At 45.4% G+C, this 21,543-nt stretch overlaps 1 protein-coding gene across 6 annotated transcripts in view; it reads right to left on the bottom strand.

Moving 5' to 3' along the window:
- nup153 (nucleoporin 153) overlaps positions 1–21,543 on the bottom strand; it is a 65,582-nt gene that overhangs the window by 23,376 nt on the left and 20,663 nt on the right. For all 6 annotated transcript variants that reach the window (XM_079523251.1, XM_079523253.1, XM_079523254.1 and 3 more), the window contains exons 4-14: positions 17,610–17,749; positions 15,989–16,123; positions 13,822–13,938; positions 13,055–13,099; positions 12,584–12,637; positions 7,846–8,088; positions 7,177–7,235; positions 5,969–6,104; positions 3,236–3,391; positions 1,967–2,068; positions 595–757 (exon numbers count right to left, since the gene is read on the bottom strand). In XM_079523251.1, the coding sequence (XP_079379377.1) occupies positions 595–757; positions 1,967–2,068; positions 3,236–3,391; positions 5,969–6,104; positions 7,177–7,235; positions 7,846–8,088; positions 12,584–12,637; positions 13,055–13,099; positions 13,822–13,938; positions 15,989–16,123; positions 17,610–17,749 (1,350 nt within the window). The remainder of the gene's footprint in view (positions 1–594; positions 758–1,966; positions 2,069–3,235; positions 3,392–5,968; positions 6,105–7,176; positions 7,236–7,845; positions 8,089–12,583; positions 12,638–13,054; positions 13,100–13,821; positions 13,939–15,988; positions 16,124–17,609; positions 17,750–21,543) is intronic.

The following is a 21,543-nucleotide window of genomic DNA, read 5'->3' as shown; positions in this document are numbered from 1 at the left end:
GGACCTTACTGAGGTCCACCACACTGCCCTGCTTCAATAGGACCTTACTGAGGTCCCCCACACTGCCCTGCTTCAATAGAACCTTACTGAGGTCCACCACACTGCCCTGCTTCAATAGGACCTTACTGAGGTCCACCACACTGCCCTGCTTCAATAGGACCTTACTGAGGTCCACCACACTGCCCTGCTTCAATAGAACCTTACTGAGGTCCCCCACACTGCCCTGCTTCAATAGGACCTTACTGAGGTCCACCACACTGCCCTGCTTCAATAGGACCTTACTGAGGTCCACCACACTGCCCTGCTTCAATAGGACCTTACTGAGGTCCACCACACTGCCCTGCTTCAATAGAACCTTACTGAGGTCCAGAACACTGCCCTGCTTCAATAGGACCTTACTGAGGTCCACCACACTGCCCTGCTTCAATAGGACCTTACTGAGGTCCAGGACACTGCCCTGCTTCAATAGAACCTTACTGAGGTCCACCACACTGCCCTGCTTCAATAGGACCTTACTGAGGTCCACCACACTGCCCTGCTTCAATAGGACCTTACTGAGGTCCAGGACACTGCCCTGCTTCAATAGAACCTTACCCGGGGCTTTGAGGAGGTCCAGCACACTGCCCTGTTTCAGGGTCTTGGCTGGTTTGAACGGTCCCTCAAACTCGTCCTCTGTGCAGGTGATGGGCGTCGCCAGCTGTCCATTGGACATGGAGAGGTCCATCTTTGCTACAGGTGCACTGAACGTGAATCCAGCCTGGATGGACGGACGGATGGACGGACGGATGGAACAATAAGAAACATTACAGCCAGTGTCACCGATGCCAATACAAAATCTGTGTCTGAAAACCCACCTTTACGTTAAGGCCTTCTCTTAATTTCCTTTTGCATGCCTTATTCTATTTTTTGATTAATGTGACCAGATTTGGCAGAGCCTGCCATCGCGCAAATTCCAGAGGAGAAACACTTTTTTTCCCTCCAAAATGAGTTAATAGCACATACTAGAGCATGTCTGAAATAAGTTTCAGAGCTGAAAGAGACATGTAAATATGAAATAAATGCTTAAACATGTAGCTATAGGTGTAATGTTAGAGACCACAGAAGTGAACTTTTCAAGCCTGTTCTCAACTCGCTGAGTGAGAAACTCGTTTTCTGCGAAGATTCAAATACACATTTATTTCCAAAAAAAAAATATTTTTCTTTTCTCCCTTTTTTTTTTAAACATAAACATAATAAACAACTAGTCGACTAGTCAACTGGTAAAAATCACTAGCGCAGTGGATGTTGTACAGTAAACACTGCGCAAAAAAGCATGGAATATTTTATGTCCTTGTTTTATTGTGAATAGTTGTAAATGTATGTGAAGTTGTTTGTGTGTATGAGTGTATAATATATATATATATATTCTGTGAAAGTATGAAACAGCTGAGGTTGTGAAAAAAAAGAAAAAAAAGCAGTTGTAAGAAAAATGTATGCTTTTAATTCGGTGAAGTTGCCTAAACTGAAAAAAAAAAGTTATAAAAAAGAAAAAAGCATGGAATACGGATGTGTATATTACAGGAAACTCCCGTTAAGCTTTCCAACAAACTCCGGTAAACTCCCGAGTTGTACCATCACACCTGTATATTACTGTATATAGAGGGTATGCGTGTGACATCATCATCAAACCCGGAAGTTATGCAGGAATGCCTAATGAGTGGCAAAAAACTACTTTCGGGCCTTGACAGCCCATTCACCAAACAGAAAAGTCCTATCTGATTGCATTAAACAATGTTAAACTCACTTTTCCTGTTGCTTTGCCACTCGATGTGACATTCACTTTAAGCATGCGCATACTCTCTATTACCGTATATTAACTGTATATGCCCGCTAAACTTGAGGTTTACGGGCAAAATACAGTGCCCGTTAACTCCTCTTTCCACGCAGTGAAAGTACAGTAGATGTGGATCACTGGGTCTTTACTTACAGAAGGGGAAAAGGAAGGGGGGCTAGCAGCGACGGTTGCCTTGACGATCGGGGAGGCAAACGTGAAGGGTACGCAGGGGGGCGTGGAGGCCGCGGGGGGCTCCTGGAACACAACAAGAACACACATGGGTGAGGTGAGGTCCGTCCGTTCACATCAGAACACCGCTGCACATTATACAACAATCCAAGCAATCCGATTGGTTGAAAACAGCCTTCTAGCCGTGGTTCAAACGAGCACCACTCCACACCTAATCAAAACAAAGAATTCAGCTGCTCTGTTCTCCCAGAGCGCTAGCAAACTCGGTGGCTAGGCTAGCTAGTTTCTTGGGACCTTTGTGGTCGTAGTGACAACATCTGTCATTAAAAAAATATGTTTTTTCAGCGATTTTCTTAGTTTTAAAGGGTAACTGTTGTATAATTGCAATATTACACTCGAGCAACGGCGTCAACTTCGGGAGTGCCTGAGGGCTTGGGCACCCACTGAAAAAATAATAAGCCAAATAGCACGCACTGAGATTAAGGCTGAAGATCCCCTCCCCCTGGTTCACAGAACAGGTATTCAAATGCTAATACGGTGGCTTTGTTCCAGTGAGCGCACGGTTCATTCACACTCCGTCTCCTGCAGCAACACAACACTAACACGGTCAGCGGAGAGGCTGCTGTCTGTGTACCGTCGGCTGGGGGGCGGGGCGGGGGGCACCCACTGCAGTTATAGGAACCTTCCGCCACTGCGACTCGAGGGTGTGGTTTAACGTGATTATTGTCACTTCAGTGATGCTTGCGGAACTCGACTAAGTCTCGTTCCTGGCAATAATCACGTTAAACCACACCCTCTCGTGTAATATTGCTTAATTCGAACCCATTCAGGACGGGAACTGCTTTTGGTGTTTTTAAGCATACTGTTATACTTTAGCTATTGAAAAATGGCAGATCTACATTTTTTAAATGTGGCTCAAATATTTGAATGTATATTCTTTCAGAGCGAACGCTTTTAACTCAAATCTTTGATTCTGGGGGGGGGGGGGGGGGGGGGGGGGGTCCCTGGAACTACATATTTTCAGATGGGGGGGGGGTCTGCGAACAAATACAAATAATTCTGGGGGTCCTTGGACATGAAATAGTTTGAGAACCACTGACATAGAAACATGGGGTTTTTCTGAAAACGGTCATGATTTAGAAGACATTTTGTAGAATCAGTTCTCAGGTCTAAATGGGTTACGTCAAAACAGCGCTGCCACATTTCTGGCGCTCCAGTGAGAAGTTACCACACCTGGTTTCCAACGGGCTCCTTGAGGGGCGTGGCGCAGGGCGGGGCCGGGGCGGAGTTGACGGAGGAGGTGGGGGGAGGGGTGGAGAAGCTGAACGTGGGCAAGCTGAAGGTGCTGATTGGAAGGGAGATGGCGGGCAGATCTGGCACCTCCAACACCTGAGGGATAAACGACAAACAAAACAAAATAATGAGTTAATTCACGTCAATTCACTGATAAAGCAATGAAATCGCTTCGATTCGGGGTTTTTTGAACAGCCACTGCACCGACCGCTGAGTTGGTTAAAGTTACCTTTGAACAGCCACTGCACCGACCGCTGAGTTGGTTAAAGTTACCTTTGAACAGCCACTGCACCGACCGCTGAGTTGGTTAAAGTTACCTTTGAACAGCCACTGCACCGACCGCTGAGTTGGTTAAAGTTACCTTTGAACAGCCACTGCACCGACCGCTGAGTTGGTTAAAGTTACCTTTGAACAGCCACTGCACCGACCGCTGAGTTGGTTAAAGTTACCTTTGAACAGCCACTGCACCGACCGCTGAGTTGGTTAAAGTTACCTTTGAACAGCCACTGAGTTGTTTTAAGTTACCTTTGAACAGCCACTGAGTTGTTTTAAGTTACCTTTGAACAGCCACCGAGTTGTTTTAAGTTACCTTTGAACAGTCACTGAGTTGTTTTAAGTTACCTTTGAACAGCCACTGAGTTGTTTTAAGTTACCTTTGAACAGCCACCGAGTTGTTTTAAGTTACCTTTGAACAGACACTGAGTTGTTTTAAGTTACCTTTGAACAGCCACCGAGTTGTTTTAAGTTACCTTTGAACAGCCACTGAGTTGTTTTAAGTTACCTTTGAACAGCCACCGAGTTGTTTTAAGTTACCTTTGAACAGCCACTGAGTTGTTTTAAGTTACCTTTGAACAGCCACCGAGTTGTTTTAAGTTACCTTTGAACAGCCACCGAGTTGTTTTAAGTTACCTTTGAACAGCCACTGAGTTGTTTTAAGTTACCTTTGAACAGCCACTGAGTTGTTTTAAGTTACCTTTGAACAGCCACCGAGTTGTTATAAGTTACCTTTGAACAGCCACCGAGTTGTTTTAAGTTACCTTTGAACAGCCACCGAGTTGTTTTAAGTTACCTTTGAACAGCCACCGAGTTGTTTTAAGTTACCTTTGAACAGCCACTGAGTTGTTTTAAGTTACCTTTGAACAGCCACTGAGTTGTTTTAAGTTACCTTTGAACAGCCACTGCACCGACCGCTGAGTTGTCATGAAAATCCACTTTAAAACTGTGTAATCGCTGTGTTGAAAGGTATTCCAAAGTGGCGATCACAACAACAGAGCGGCCGAGGAAGGCGCGTGCTGCGTGGCACCGTCGCCATTGTAATGAATAGGGACTCAATTTCCCAGAACCCTTTGCACGCCAGAGCGGCGGACCTTTTCGCGATGAAGTCATCAAAATGCATCTCCTATCTCACTCTGTCCTGTGGATTGCCCGTATGACTTAAAACAATGAAAACACAACTCGGGGCAACTCGTGAACGGGAGGGAAAGTGTTCTACAGTCAATTAACTCGTGTTCTGTAGTCAAAGTGTTAAGCTTTAAAAGTTTCATGTCAATCCTTTCAGAGCGGTTTTGCTCAATGCGGTTTGGAGACCGTCGCTCTGTAATTTGACTTATCTCTGAAAATATCTACAGTACCAAAAAATAACACTGGCACGGTTAACCCATTTTGGGCGGGAACCCCTTTTGGCGTTTTAAACATTGTTATAATTTAGCTATTGAAAAATAGCAGATCTACAAGCTCATAGCACGCCACCGAGTGGTGCACTACGAGCTTGTAGGTCTGCTATTTTTGAAAAATCGTTAAAATGTGGGGCAAATCATTGAATATATATTTCAGAGCGAACATTTTTAACTAAAATATTTGCTTCTGGGGGGGTCCCTGGCTGGAACAACATATTTTCAGATGGGGGTCCGTGGCCCAATAGAGAGAATTCTGGGGGTCCTTGACATGAAAAAGGTTGAGCACCACTAACATAGAAACAGAGGTTTTTCAGAAAAATGTTAGGATTTAGAAACCTTTTTTTTTACATTTTTACATTATAGCGCTCAGTCGATTTAGAAACACAGACCACTTTTACCGACGGACCGGATGTTGTTGTGAATGTGTGTGTAGCAGCTAACAATAGCCACGCCACTTCAAAGTCGATCGACAACAACGGGAGGTAAGAATAAATCTATCGCGACTAGCGACTGGACCGCGGAGGGCCGTGAAACACAGGATCTTTTTTCATAATTAGACGGGATGATTTAGATCGCGAGTTTTAAGATAAAGATTTTCGTTTTTCGATGACGTCTCACTCTTACGCAACATCGAGGATTGCCCAACAGGCGCTCCTAGGCTGGCTGTGGAGCCATGCGATCCGTTTTCATATCAAAAAAACTTCGAAGACTGGGCGTCGGGCGTTGCTAATAGAAAAGACGAAGATACTTCGACCTGGGCGTTCTAGGTGTTAACCCATTTTGACCTGAGATCAGATTCTAAAAAGGTCTTCTACATCCTGACAGTTTTCTGAAAAAGCCATGTTTCTATGTCAGTGGTTCTTCGAGTTTTCAAAAATAGCAGACCTACAAGCTCGTAGCGCGCCACTCGGTGGCGCGCTACCCAAAATGGGTTAAAAGAGCCAAGAATTCCAAGGAGTAAAAACGGAGGGAGGGAGGGAGGGACGGAGGGCCTTACGTCTTGGTCGTCGGGGCGTTTGGAGGAGGGCCGCGTGGAGGTCCTCTCCCTCTTCATCTTGCCTCCTCCGGAGCCTGCGCTGCTGGCCGCGGGCGTGCTGGACAGAGGGTAGGCCGGCCCCACGGAGATGGTTGTGCTGCAGGACCGGGAGGAACAACAACAACAACAAGGCAGAGATTCAAATATTAGGGTGTATTTTGCATCCCCCCCCCCCCCCACCCCCCCTTACTGTACTTACTGTACTACTTTAGTGATTTTTTTATTCTAGTTTATTTTGCTTTACACTTGCTGAAATACAGCTGATCTACAATAGCAGAAAATAGCCGATCTACAAGCTCACAACGCGTCACGCTGCGACGCGTTGGTGAGCTTGTAGATCGGCTATTTTCTAACCAAGTGTAAAATGTCTTACACTGGATCTCTTGTCCTCTAAGTCCCTTCCTAACATTCTGGTCTAGTTTATTTGTTGACGAAATTGTCAGTACATTTAGTGTTGGTTGTTATATACTGTATAGTGTATGGTCTTGCTATAATGATCATGCCATGGTTTTCCTATAGCCTATACTATATCATGACAGGAGATGGTGCTGTTGGCAGTTGGCCAGGTTCCTATGGTCATGTTAAATGGGTTCACTTCCAGGTTGCCAGGGGCGATGGAGAAAAGTAGCCATATTGGATCCCACATGGTTTCTGTATTGTTTGATCTGCAAATCTGATATAAAGCGTCAAAGACATAAAGACTGAGTTTGTGCCTTTCTTGATGTGAAGTTACCACATTGGTCATCATAGCTTAGTTTCTATTTAGTTTTCGTCAGTGGAAAAACGTAGTCGATAAGACATTTTTCGTCTTAGTTTTAGTCGACGAAATCAACACTTGGGAACACAGGGGACAGTCAGGATCTTTGTATCTTCATGTCGCTGTGCTTCCATTGACAATGAATGGTAGACTGTATCTTTGTATCTGTCCTGGGCACTACATGCGGTAATTCCTAGGACGTCTGTGGACGTCTGTGGGCATATATTGTGTTAAGCGCTGCTGTGGGACTCAACATTATATAGATAGACGGAGTATATGTCGGGGTACGTATATATATATATATATATATATATATATACACATACACACACGGACCTGGGATATGACGCCCCTAGTGTCGGGGTACGTTATATGTACGGACATGTGAAAGAAATAATTAAACTTCCAATACCTTAGACTGAGAGAAGGACCCGGCTCTGATTCGGGGACGACGGGTGATTGTCTTGAGGGCTGAAAAAAAGAAAAAAAGAAAAAAACCCACATGAACCCTAGCATCCACTTTCGGGGTAATTCTTAACCCCTTTTGGTGTTTATAGCATTATGTTATATACTTTAGCTATTGAAAAATACCAGATCTACAAGCTCAAAGCGCGGCACCGAAAAATCATTAAAATCTTGCGCAAATCTTTGAATATATATTCTTTCAGAGCGAACGTTTTTTCAACTCATATCTTTACTTCTCGGGGTGTGTTGGGGGGGGGGGGGGGGGGTTGAGAACCACCGACATAGAAACATGGGTTTTTCAGAAAACCGTTAGGATTTAGAAGACATCCATATGGATATGGACTCCATATGGAGTAGTACAGTTTAACCCATTTTGGGCGGGAACCCCTTTTGGTGTTAGCATTACGTTATGCTTTAGCTATTGAAAAATAGCAGATCTACAAGCTCATAGCGCGCCACCGAGTGGCGCGCTACGAGCTTGTAGGTCTGCTATTTTTTGAAAAATAATAACGACTCACATGGAAACATAGCTTTTTCAGAAAACTGTCAGGATGTAGAAGACATTTTTAGAATCTGATCTCAGGTCAAAATGGGATAAGGTAGATTTGAGACGTACGGGTCTGACGGAGTCCTGAGGGTCCTGTCCAGGGCGATGCCCCCCGGGGGTCAAGGAGGGGGTCCGGTCCAGGGCGACGCCCCGGGGGGCAGGGAGGGGGTCCGGTCCAGAGAGGGGGTCCGGTCGGGGGCGATGCCTCCGGGGGTGAGGGAGGGCTTGAAGGACACGGAGCGGTTCCCAGACACCGAGGCCACCCGCTGGGATCACCAGCTTCTGGACCGGGGGGAGAGGGCTGGACTCCAGCTGGGGGGGGGAGAGAGAGAGAGAGACACACAGAGAGACACAAGAGACAGAGAGATTTATTTTTAAAAGCTCTTTATTAAAACCACACCATTTTGTTACAGAAAAACTATTCAAATCGTTCCACTCAATCAACTCTGGTTCTTTGAAGCAAAGAACCAGAACTGTGTGTCAGAGAGAGAGAGAGAGAGAGAGAGAGAGAGAGAGAGAGAGAGAGAGAGAGAGAGAGAGAGAGAGAGAGAGAGAGAGAGAGAGAGAGAGAGAGAGAGAGAGAGAGAGAGAGAGAGAGGAGGGAGGAGAGAGGAGAGAGAGAGACCCACACATCTACTGTGTGTCAGAGAGAGAGAGAGAGAGCGAGAGCCCCACAAATTACTGTGTGTCACAGAGAGAGAGAACCACACATCTGTGTGTCAGAGAGAGAGAGAGAGAGAGACAGTGAGAGTCAGAGAGAGGGGCGTGAACGTCATTCACTCAACACTTGACTTCAACACAGAGAGGAGAGAGGAGAGAGAGAGAGAGACCCACACATCTACTGTGTGTCAGAGAGAGAGAGAGAGAGAGAGAACCACACATCTGTGTGTCAGAGAGGAGACAGAGAGACAGTGAGAGTCAGAGAGAGACAGAGACAGTGAGAGTCAGAGAGAGACAGAGAGACAGTGAGAGTCAGAGAGAGACAGAGAGACAGTGAGAGTCAGAGAGAGACAGAGAGACAGAGAGAGAGAGAGAGAGAGAGTCAGAGAGAGACAGAGAGACAGTGAGAGTCAGAGAGAGACAGAGAGACAGTGAGAGTCAGACAGAGACAGAGAGACAGAGAGAGAGAGAGAGAGAGAGTCAGAGAGACAGTGAGAGTCAGAGAGAGACAGCGAGACAGCGAGACAGTGAGAGTCAGAGAGAGAGAGAGAGAGAGTCAGAGAGAGGGGCGTGAACGTCAGTCACTCAACACTTGACTTCAACACAGTAACGTTTGGACATTCATGGAGGTTTCTTCCACCCCGTCTGTAACGATATTCATGTGCAAAATGAATGGAAATATAATGAACCGAATCAAGACAAAAACTAATCGGGTGTAAAGAAGCAGCCTGCTCACACTCCTCATGCATTGAAGGAAGCATGAGCTGTCAGTGTCGGGGCTCTCTCCAGTGTAGCGCACAGGATTACACCTGATCCCAGTGCAGTACAGTACAAGACAACTCCTAATGGAACCAATGTCCACTAGTTTAACCAACTGATCCCAGAACACGTGCGTTCCGTAGTTTAGTAAACTTGTGTAGCTGTTCTGAGCACAGCATGCAGTCCTGCATGTGTGTGTGCGCTTTACATAGATTGTGCAACACACACACACACACACACACACACACACACACACACACACACACACACACACACACACACACACACACACACACACACACACACACACACACACACACACACACACACACACACACACACACACACACACACACACACACACACACACACACACACACACACACACACACACACACACACACACACACACACACTCGGGAGCAATTCCGGGTTCAGAGTCTTGCTCGGGGGACACTTCCGACACTGACTCTGGGGGGAGCCCACGGGGTTCCAACTGGCAACCTAATCCGGCCCGTCGCGGCAATAGAAAGGCAGCAGCAGCTGGTGTTTAGCTGAAGCTCCCCTCTACCTCCTGAGCAGTGTTGTTTTTGGCGGCACATTTTGATTTTAGTTTTAGTCGTAAGTCTCTTGAACAGTTTCCATTTAGTTTTGGTCACATTTTAGTCACCCGTTTTAGTTAGTCTAGTTTTAGTCGACTCTCATGAGATTTTAGTCGACTAAATCTACGGTTGATTTAGTCGACTGAAATGTATTTTGGCGGGCCTCGATGCCGTCGTAATGATGTAGTGATTTTACACTTGGTGAAAATAGCCGATCTACAAGCTCACAACGCGCTATTTTTCAGCATGCAACCAAGTGTAAAATGACTTCTACCGGATCTCTTGTCCACTAGTCCCTTCCTAACATTTTAGTCTAGTTTTTATTTGTTGACGAAATTGTCAATATATTTAGTCTTAGTTTTAGACATCATAGCTTAGTTTTTATTTAGTTTTCTTCAGTGGAAAAAATGTAGTCGACAAACATTTTTCGTCTACGAAATCAACAGTGCTCCTGAGCCAGTGCAATAGACGCAGAGTGAAGCAGCAGCTGGCGTTCGTCTGAAGCTCGTGGCTGTTCGGTGTTCAACAGCTCGTCGTCGTAGACTGGAAGAGGCAGCTGTCACAGCTGGAGACGACTGTCGACTCACTGCTGCACCGTTTAACCAGGGGTGGAGAATATACCGACACGTTTTAATGAAGTTGAAAGCTTCACTACTGCAACATAGAAACACTCCGTTACAAGTCAAAGAGCCGGAATTCAAAATGGAAGAATCTACAAGCAAGGATCTACAAGCTCACAGTGCGTCGCTTTTTTTTAAATGGCCAAAATGCATATAAGTCAGTCTCACACACACACACACACACACACACACACACACACACACACACACACACACACACACACACACACACACACACACACACACACACACACACACACACAACACACACACACACACACACACACACACACACACACACACACACACACACACACACACACACACACACACACACACACACACACACACACACACACACACACACACACACACACACACACACACACACACACAGCTGTTTCCCTGACCTGACAGAACCCTGTCGGCTGGGCCTGCAACAGGCGGGAATCTCACAGTGAGTGACAGGAGACGGGCCGCAGCAAGTGCTGCAGGACGTGTACAATGACATGGCTGTTCACCACGTCTACAGGCTGCGTGTGTGTGTGCGTGCCATGTCTACACAGTAAAAAATCTCTGAAGAATAACAATATAAGCGCTCTCTCGTAGACTGCGGCTTTTATAGGGGGAAAAATAGGTTTGAAGGAAAAGGAAGTTCCAGATTGAAGGTTCCGGCCTGATGACTACAAAACAATGACTACAACATGACGTAGCGATATCATCCTGATGACTACAAAGCAATGACTACAACATGACGTAACAATATCATCCTGATGACTACAAAACAATGACTACAACATGACGTAACGATATCATCCTGATGACTACAAAACAATGACTACAACATGACGTAACGATATCATCCTGATGACTACAAAACAATGACTACAACATGACGTAACGATATCATCCTGATGACTACAAAACAATGACTACAACATGACCTAACGATATCTATCTCTATAGTGGGAGACTTTGTCCTAATGTACTAAACTGTGACAGGCCTACGTGCTTAGTAAGGAGGCCTTACAGGGCCCTGTGGCTCTGAATCACATTCAGACCAGACTCCATGTTTAATTTATAACTCTCTCCGTCGTCACAAGGCGGTGACATGTGCCTGAAATAGCAGACGGGGACCGATCGGGTGGCAGAGTGGTGGCACGCGCACACACACACACACACACACACACACACACATACACACACACACGGGTGGCACAGCGGTGAAGCGCCTAGGGCGTCTGTGTCCCGAGAGGAGCTTCTGTGACGCACGCGGAAGCTTGCCAAGCTTCGCGGCAGCGACGCAGCGTGCTTTCAGCACTTCCGCTTGACTTCCGCCTTACAGTGCGATACAGGTCACTCCAATTAACACCTTGGAGGCCCGGAACTATTTCATCCATGTGCCCATCATTTATAGCGCACGGACCACTTTTACCGGCGCACCGGAAGCTGGTGTGCATGTCTGTGTAGCAGCTAACAATAGCCACACCACTCTAGAGTCGATCGACAACAACGGGAGGTAATAATAAATCTATCGCGACAAGCGACTGGACCGCGGAAGGCCGTCAAACACAGGATCTTTTTTCAGAATTAGACGGGATGATTTAGATCGGGAGTTATGATCGTTTTAAGATTTTCGTTTTCGTCAGCTAAACAGGCAGGGGAGATTTTCGATGACGTGTCACTTTTTGACACGTCATCGGATCGGGCAACAAGCGCTCCAAGGCTCTAGAGCGTTTTGTTATCATTAATCTCCGTCCTATTTATCAATCTCCGTGTTGGGCACTTGACCATGACCTTGAACTTGGACGGAGAACTCCGCCCTGGGCCTCCAAGGTGTTAACTGCAGCGGCCAATGAGGTCGCTCCAATTAACTGCAGCTGCCAATGAGGCATCTAGATTATTATATAACCCGTCAGCCGGGAGCGCTGGGCGGGAGGAGTAGGACGAAGGCTCTACGTCACTGGCATAGGATACATGACATAACAGCAGTGACAACACACACAAGTGTGTGTGAGGAGGAATTAATTGGCATAACGAGCTTTATAGCTCCAAAACCAACGTCATGAGTGTCACACAGGAGAGGATAGGAGAGGATAGGAACAACAGGAGAGGATAGGAACAAACCACCACGTGGTTACAGGAAGTTAGTTAAGGTAGACTCACCCGTTTCCGTTTGACTTGGTAATGTGAACGGTCTAGGTTTGTGCCATCCAGTGACTGCAGAGAAACACAAAGGCAAAAATGCTGTCGTAAAAAAATGCACTTCTCATTAAGTGTTAAATTGTTACAATTTAGGCATTTATCAGACGCTCTCATCCAGAGCGACTTACAATAAGCAAGGTAAGATTTTTCACGTTTTTTTGTTTTTGGCCGAAAAAATTACCCCCTTTTGGTGTTTTAAGCATTACGTTATGCTTTAGCTATTGAAAAATAGCAGATCTACAAGCTCGTAGCGCGGCACTAGCTTGTAGGTCTGCTATTTTTGAAAAATCGTGAAAATGTGGCGCAAATCTATATATATTCTTTCAAAGCAAACGTTTTTAACTCAAATCTTTGCTTCTGGGGGGAAAAGTGTCATGATTTAGAAGGCATTTGTAGAATCGTCCTCAGGTCTAAGATGGGTTAGAGACTTACTGTGGACAGGGGAGAGGAGGCTGCCGAGGGGATTCTCTTAGCATCCTGAGAACGACAAAAACAAAAACGCGGCTCAGAAAACATGTGTGACGACGTAAACATGAGCAGCGAGATGAAGCCAAGATGGAGTACGTATGAAAACACCGGCGACGGCAACAGATTAATCATTTCTAAATTAAGTTCACAGTCATGCTTCTTGTAATTTCATCTACAGCGCGCGCGTGCGTGCGCGCGTGCGCGCGCGTGCGTGTTTGAGAAACAGACAGAACCAAATGTTATGAATATGATTTTAACATTTAGGACTACATCAGTGTTGTTTTTGGCAGCAAATCTTGATTTTAGTTTTAGTCATAGTCTCTTGAATAGTTTTCATACCATAAGATTTTAGTCGACTAAATCTACAGGTGATTTAGTCGACTAAAATGCATCTTGGCGGCCCTTGATGCCGACTGTTTTTACACTTGCTGAAAAGAGCTGATCTACAAGCACACAACGCATCGCGCTTGTAGATCTGCTATTTTCAGCATGCAACCAAGTGTAAAATGACTTATACTGGATCTCTTGTCCACTAGTCCCTTCCTAGCATTTTAGTCTAGTTTCTAACTATTGATGAATTGTTCAATACATTTAGCTTAGTTTTAGTCATCATAGCTTAGTTCTCATTTAGTTTCCATGTAGTTTTCGTCAGTGGAAAAAGGCAGTCGACGAACATTTTTCGTCTTAGTTTTAGTCGACGAAAACAACACTGGTGTGTGTGCGTCTCTTACCGCGAGCGGGGAGGACATCCTCTCCAGCGATTGGAGGATGCGTTTGGCGGTGGCGCTGGTCACCCCACAGGGCTGGGCCGCGGCCGGCTTGGCTCTGATCTGCCGCCTCACGGGGGCCTGCGGGAAAAAAATAAAAAATAAAATAACTCCGTTAACTCAACTTTTACCTATATATATATATATATATATATACACACACACACATATATATATATATATATATTAAGGCTGCAACAACGAATCGATTAAATCGATAAAAATCGATAATTAAATTCGTTGCCAACGAATTTGATTATCGATTTAATCGCGGGTGTTTTCCAACATTAAAATCTAACGTAAAGCTGCTTTCTTTTTACCGTTCAGTAATGGCACTAGGCTGAACGATCAATATGCAACGGGTCGGTATAAACAACACGAGATTGTCTTGAACGTGACCTGAGCGCTCCGCATCTACCCCTCTCTCTCTCTCTCCCAACTTCAGTCTCCCACACACACACGCACACACACACGCACACACACAGAGAGAGAGAGAGAGAGAGCGTCAAGTGGCTCTGTGGCTGCGATGAGCTCCGCAAAAACAGCTGATCTGTGAGCTCATCAACGTCATCAACAGGTTGCAAAATGCCACAAACAGGTCCCAAAACATGGTATTTGTGAGCACCGCCACTGTCGATATTTTTTGTCGTATGACCAAAAATGCTCCCCAAAGTCTGAATCTGTGAGCTGCTTGCAGGCAGTCTACGGAGCACTAGCAGTGTAGCTCGTTAGCTCCTCAAATTTGTTCCACCTGTGTTACTCAGCAGCGCATTGAAGTGGGCACAGGGCAAAAGCAGAACGTTTTGCTTAACAATGATCAGTTGTTCAGTGCTGTTTAACTTTGGCAATAAGTGATACTAGAGCCTAGAGAACATGCTAATATGGCTGCTAAATAAGAACGGTTTCCTCTATCAGCTAGCATGCTGGTGTGTGTGTGTGTGTGTGTGTGTGTCTGTGCTGTAGGACAGTGGTTCTCATAGTGGGAGTTTCAGCTAAATGATAGATAGTTAGCAAGTAAACCGTAACAGAGAGTGCAAAAATTGAACCAAATGGACTCTCAAAATTGACATTGATTTGAAATAGAAATAAAATAATAATAAATTGGGGTCCCAGAGATAGAAATGGAAAGAATATATACACGGTCAACATTACAGATTACAGTATCATTACAAGTACAAAAAAAGGGGGTAAAATATAGATTTTGAAGGAGTATTCATTTGTATTGTCTTTATTGTTAGTTACAACATGCCTACAATAACTTGAAGCAACATTTTAAAGGTAATTGCAAAAAGGTGCCATAATCCGATTAATCGATTCATCGTTTAAATAATCGCCCGATGAATCGATTATGAAAATAATCGTTAGTTGCAGCCCTAACACACACACACACACACACACACACACACACACACACACACACACACACACACACACACACACACACACACACACACACACACACACACACACACACACACACACACACACACACACACACACACACACACACACACACACACACACACACACACACACACACACACACACACACACACACACACACAAGCCCATTCTGGGCAGGAACCCCTTTTGGTGTTTTAAGCATTATGTTATAATTTAGCTATTGAAAAATGGCAGATCTACAAGCTCGTAGCACGCCACCAAGTGGCGCGCTGCGAGCATGTAGTTCTGCCATTTTTGAAAAAACGTGAACACATCTTTGAATATATATTCTTTACATAATAGGTAGTTAAACAACTAGTCGACAGTAAACTAGCCAACTAGTAAATATGACTGATGAGTGAATGCCCTAGGGCGAACGGTTTCCTAGCCCATTCTGGACGGGAACCCGTGTTGGTGTTTTAACTAAGCATTATTTAGCTATTGAAAAATAGCAGATCTACAAGCTTGTAGTTCTGCCATTTTTGAAAAATCGTGAACACATCTTTGAATATATATTCTTTCAGAGCAAACATTTTTAACTTGTAGGTCTGCTATTTTTTAAAAATCGTGAAAATGCGGCACAAATCTTTGAATATATATTCTCTCAGAAGACTTCGACGTCAGGCCTAAATGGTCTAGTGGACTACAGACTGTACAGAGACGTGGCGCATTTGAGATGTTTCCTCACCTGGTAAGGTGTGCTGGGGCGGGGCTGCCGGGCGCTCCTGGACGCAGACGCCCCACCGTAGGTGGTCTTCCCTGGGTAGAAGGGCGAGTCCCCCAGCCGGCTGGAGTTCAGCACCGTGCTGTTCAGCGACGACGCCTGGGGTGGGGGGTGACAGGTCCGTGGGAAACACGTTATAGTGATGACAGGACTGGACGATGTTTGAGGTGTCCTCTGTATGTGACCAGATTTGACTGAGAGACTGCCATCGCGCAAACTCCAGCTTTTCACCAGGAGAATTCTTTTTCATTTTATTTTTTATCCAAAATGATAAAATGAGTCCGGCAGACTCTTCACATACTAGAGCATGTCTGAAATAAGTGTCAAGAGCTGAAATCGACATGTAAATATGAAATAAATGTAGCTAGGTGTAATGTTAAGAGACCACAGAAGTGAAACTTTCAAGACCATTTCTCAACTCGCTGTTTTCTGCAAGACATTACTCTATAGGCTCCTCCAAAACTGGTGGGTCAAACTGAACAACCAATATGTCAATTTGAAGCTATGATTCCCTGCTTTCATTACGACATGAAAAAACAAAAATTTTAAAAAGTCCAATGCCAGTCCCTCAGTCAAATTTGGTCACATATTTACTCTCAGCTTTTAGATTTAGTCTCAGGGCAGGCACTCTAACCACAAGGCCACTGAGCTGGTTGAAAACAGGGATATTTGAATCTCTTGCGCAAACGCGTGCTTTGATGCTTTCCACAACGCCTGCAAACTATAATCGATAAGCAAAACGAGCTTCCGGCCAAATGTGCTTCTAAAGATACCATCTATCTAAAGATACCATCTGGAGAGATGAAGAATATTTGGATGTCGACACAAACCCTGTCAGCATTATTGTTACGGCAAAATGGACGCTACAATCATTCATTAAACACTTAGTTGGAAATGAATCCATTCATGTCTTGTGCCACGCCATTAGGGTTTTTCCAAGGGTAAAAAGATACAGAAGGCATGACCGGAAGTTAGCACACGGCTAAGCAATTCTATCGCCGGAGGGTCGCAGACCACCCGAGGTCAGGATTTATGTCCCCGCCGACTAGCGATGCGACGACGGGCCGTCAAAAAAACCGCTTGTTTTGATCATAATCATAATCTGTGGTTTACATTAAAAAAGATGGGGGTTTAAAGATTTCGGCTAACGTTGTATGGTTGATGTTAGGGCTGTGAATCTGTGGGTGTCCCACGATTCGATTCCGATTCTTGGGGTCACGATTCGATTCAAAAACGCATTTTTTTCCCAGATTCAAAACTATTCTCTATTCAAAATGATTCTCGATTCAATACATAGGATGTCATCACAATCTACTCCAGCCAACTGAAGTGACTAACTTGAAAATGACTGAAGACATGATGTTTACTGTGATTAGGGTAAGCTTACATTTCATATCACAAACACCATGTAGTGAAAACTCCTGTAATTGTAACCAGAATAAAAAAAATTAAATACAAATTTGATTTGATTTTTGGAAATTATGAATCGATTTTGAATCGTTCATAACGGGAATCGCGATTCTAATTCGAATCGATTTTTTTGACACCCCTAGTTGATGCGGTGGAGGGAGAGAGAGATGCTCACATTAGAAGAGGTTCCGAACACAGACAGGTTGAAGGAGGGTTTCTTCAGGCTGGACTGGGCCTGGTGCTGCTGCTGGCTTCTGTCCGCCTCTGGAGACCACAGCTGGGGGATGGACGCCGTCTTGGACGTGGTGGGAACATCTGGGGAGACAAACATCAATTAGCATTTATATTTCACTCATGATCGGAGCTTCCGTTGCTCCAGACTGTACGACGGAAGCATTTATATTTCACTCGTGATCAGAGCTTCCGTTGCTCCAGACTGTATGACGGAAGCATTTATATTTCACTCATGATCGGAGCTTCCGTTGCTCCAGACTGTATGACGGAAGCATTTATATTTCACTCATGATCAGAGCTTCCGTTGCTCCAGACTGTATGACGGAAGCATTTATATTTCACTCATGATCGGAGCTTCCGTTGCTCCAGACTGTACGACGGAAGCATTTATATTTCACTCGTGATGGGAGCTTCCGTTGCTCCAGACTGTACGACGGAAGCATTTATATTTCACTCGTGATCGGAGCTTCCGTTGCTCCAGACTGTACGACGGAAGCATTTATATTTCACTCATGATCAGAGCTTCCGTTGCACCAGACTGTACGACGGAAGCATTTATATTTCCACTCGTGATCGGAGCTTCCGTTGCTCCAGACTGTACGACGGAAGCATTTATATTTCCACTCGTGAGCAGAGCTTCCGTTGCTCCAGACTGTATGACGGAAGCATTTATATTTCACTCGTGATCAGAGCTTCCGTTGCTCCAGACTGTATGACGGAAGCATTTATATTTCATTCGTGATCGGAGCTTCCGTTGCTCCAGACTGTATGACTGAAGCATTTATATTTCATTCGTGATCAGAGCTTCCGTTGCTCCAGACTGTACGACGGAAGCATTTATATTTCACTCGTGATCAGAGCTTCCGTTGCTCCAGACTGTATGACGGAAGCATTTATATTTCCACTCATGTATAATTATTATAATTAATTTACATTTAGATAAGAAACTAATGTTTTGGAGTGGCTTTGCACGTACAATCCCCGCCCGTGAAGTCATGTGGCATCCAGCGTTTCCTGCAGGAAAAAGCTTTGGCATGGAGCTGGGCACGGGGGGACCTTCTGGCGCGCGGCGCGCCGAAAATTGTGATTAATTGATTAATTAATTTGATTAATAAATTAAGATTAATTTGTATTATTGCTCTTGTATTGCTATTGGAGACACTGGGGAGACACTGGGGAGGCACTGGGGGGACACTGGGGAGGCACTCAGGGGGACACTGGGGAGGCACTGGGGAGACACTCAGGGGAACACTGGGGAGGCACTGGGGAGGCACTCAGGGAGACACTGGGGAGGCACTGGGGAGACACTGGGGAGGCACTCAGGGGAACACTGGGGAGGCACTGGGGAGACACTGGGGAGGCACTCAGGGGAACACTGGGGAGGCACTGGGGAGGCACTCAGGGGGACACTGGGGAGGCACTGGGGAGTAGAGACCAGCGGGTGGCGGATTTAGCCGCGGTTGCCGCGGGTGAACCGCAGTTTAGGGTGGATTAGGGTCAATTCAATTTATTATAAATTAATATAGGATAAACCGCGGGTGAAATAATGCGGGAAATAAAGTAATGGCATAATAAAGTATATAAATATGCTTATTATAGCTTTTAAAACGCACACAATCTCGGCGTGCGTGCGTTAGTAGTAGTATTTTAATTTAATCATTTTCCATGATCTGGCACAAATTAGCCGCCTATGAAGTTGGGTCCTGTTGCACAACAACAACAACACAGTGGTCTCCTACAGGCAGCTACGCTAAAGTTGCTAACAGGCAGCTAGTGAGTCTGAGAGAAACTTAAAACTAAGTAAAACAGAAGGGAGGAATATACGTTCGGTGTGGGACTGGGAGTGATTAAGTTCTTTACCCTGCCGCCGATGACCGCTGGATATGCTGTATGAAAATACGTCGCGAAAACGTGGACGGCGTGTTACCATGGAAATGGATATATACAACCACTACGTAACATTGGTGAACTGTCGAGAGAGTGGTGAGTGACATTGTTTGTACAAGTAGTATAAATAGCCGATCTACAAGCTCACAACGCGTCGCAGCGTCGCGTTGTGAGCTTGTAGATTGGCTATACTGTATACGCTGGGCGCTTCCCTGCGCAGCGGATTGCGGGTGGTGCGGATTAATAAATTGGATTAATGAATAAATTGCGGTCGGATAACGGGCGGATTATAATTATGCACATGCGGATTCGGGTGACAAAAAAGCTCATCCGCTGTTCTCTACTGGGGAGGCACTGGGGAGGCACTGGGGAGGCACTCAGGGAGACACTGGGGAGGCACTGGACTTTTTTTTTTTTTTTTTTTTAGGGGGCTTGGCATGGCGAGATTTATTTCAAGCATGGCGCAGCGCCATGCCAACAACATTGTGCAGGAAACCCTGGGCCTCCAAGTCAATTGCAAAAATGGCAAAATAAACGTGTGTGTGTGTGAATTTAACAGCATCACACAAAAGCATCAAAAGTGTAGCAGATCCACAAGCTCGATTTGAGGCGCTTTGCGCCACGTTTTGAACTTGTAGCTATGTTTCTATGTCAGTCGTTCTTCGATTTTTCAAAAATAGCAGACCTACAAGCTTGTAGCACGCCACTCGGTGGCGCGCTATGAGCTTGTAGATCTGCTATTTTTCAACAGCTAAAGCATAACATAATGCTAACACCAAAAGGGGTTCCCGCCCAAAATGCGCTAAGTAATTCCAACCCTGGAAAACAAGTTTTCTAATTTCTAAATATTTCCAGGAATGTTCTGCACGCATGCACGCCCAAGACTTAAACCTCTCTTAAAGTCTCTCTCTTCGAGTAACTGAAATGAACTGGACAGCCAACTAGCGCTGCACGATTCTAGCTCAAATGTAGAAATTAAATCGCATAAGTAAGAGACTCACCCAAACACACCTCTCTGTTTTTACTAAAACTACAACATGACGTCACTGAGCCGCGGTGGTAAGAGACTCACCGCTCACCCAAACACATCTCTCTGTTTTACAAAAAACTACAAAATGACGTCACTGAGCCGCGGTGGTAAGAGACTCACCGCTCACCCCAAACACACCTCTGTTTTGACTAAAACTACAACATGACATCACTGAGCCGCGGTGGTAAGAGACTCACCGCTCACCCCAAACACATCTCTCTGTTTTTACTAAAACTACAACATGACGTCACTGAGCCGCGGTGGTAAGAGACTTTCCGCTCACCCCAAACACACCTCTCTGTTTTTACTAAAAACTACAACATGACGTCACTGAGCCGCGGCGGTAAGAGACTAACCGCTCACCCAAACACACCTCTGTTTTTACTAAAAACTACAACATGACGTCACTGAGCCGCGGTGGTAAGAGACTCACCGCTCACCCAAACACACCTCTCTGTTTTTACTAAAACTACAACATGACGTCACTGAGCCGCGGTGGTAAGAGACTCACCGCTCACCCCAAACACACCTCTCTGTTTTTACTAAAACTACAACATGACGTCACTGAGCCGCGGTGGTAAGAGACTCACCGCTCACCCAAACACACCTCTCTGTTTTTACTAAAACTACAACATGACGTCACTGAGACGCGGTGGTAAGAGACTTATCGCTCACCCAAACACACCTCTCTGTTTTTACTAAAACTACAACATGACGTCACTGAGAAGCGGTGGTAAGAGACTCACCGCTCACCCAAACACACCTCTCTGTTTTTACTAAAACTACAACATGACGTCACTGAGCCGCGGCGGTAAGAGACTCACCGCTCACCCAAACACATCTCTGTTTTTACTAACCACCGTTTCAGTGGTCACCTCTTCACCCAAAACTGGACTATGAATAGGCCTTTAGGGTTTAATCCCCGGTACGGTAACCGTTGTCGGAGGGTCAGGGTTCG

This window comes from Electrona antarctica (genome assembly GCF_951216825.1).
Source record: "Electrona antarctica genome assembly, chromosome: 15".
Taxonomy (NCBI): Eukaryota; Metazoa; Chordata; class Actinopteri; order Myctophiformes; family Myctophidae; genus Electrona; species Electrona antarctica.
Note: the sequence above shows the minus strand (reverse complement) of the source record. Positions and strands in the feature narration are given on the sequence as shown.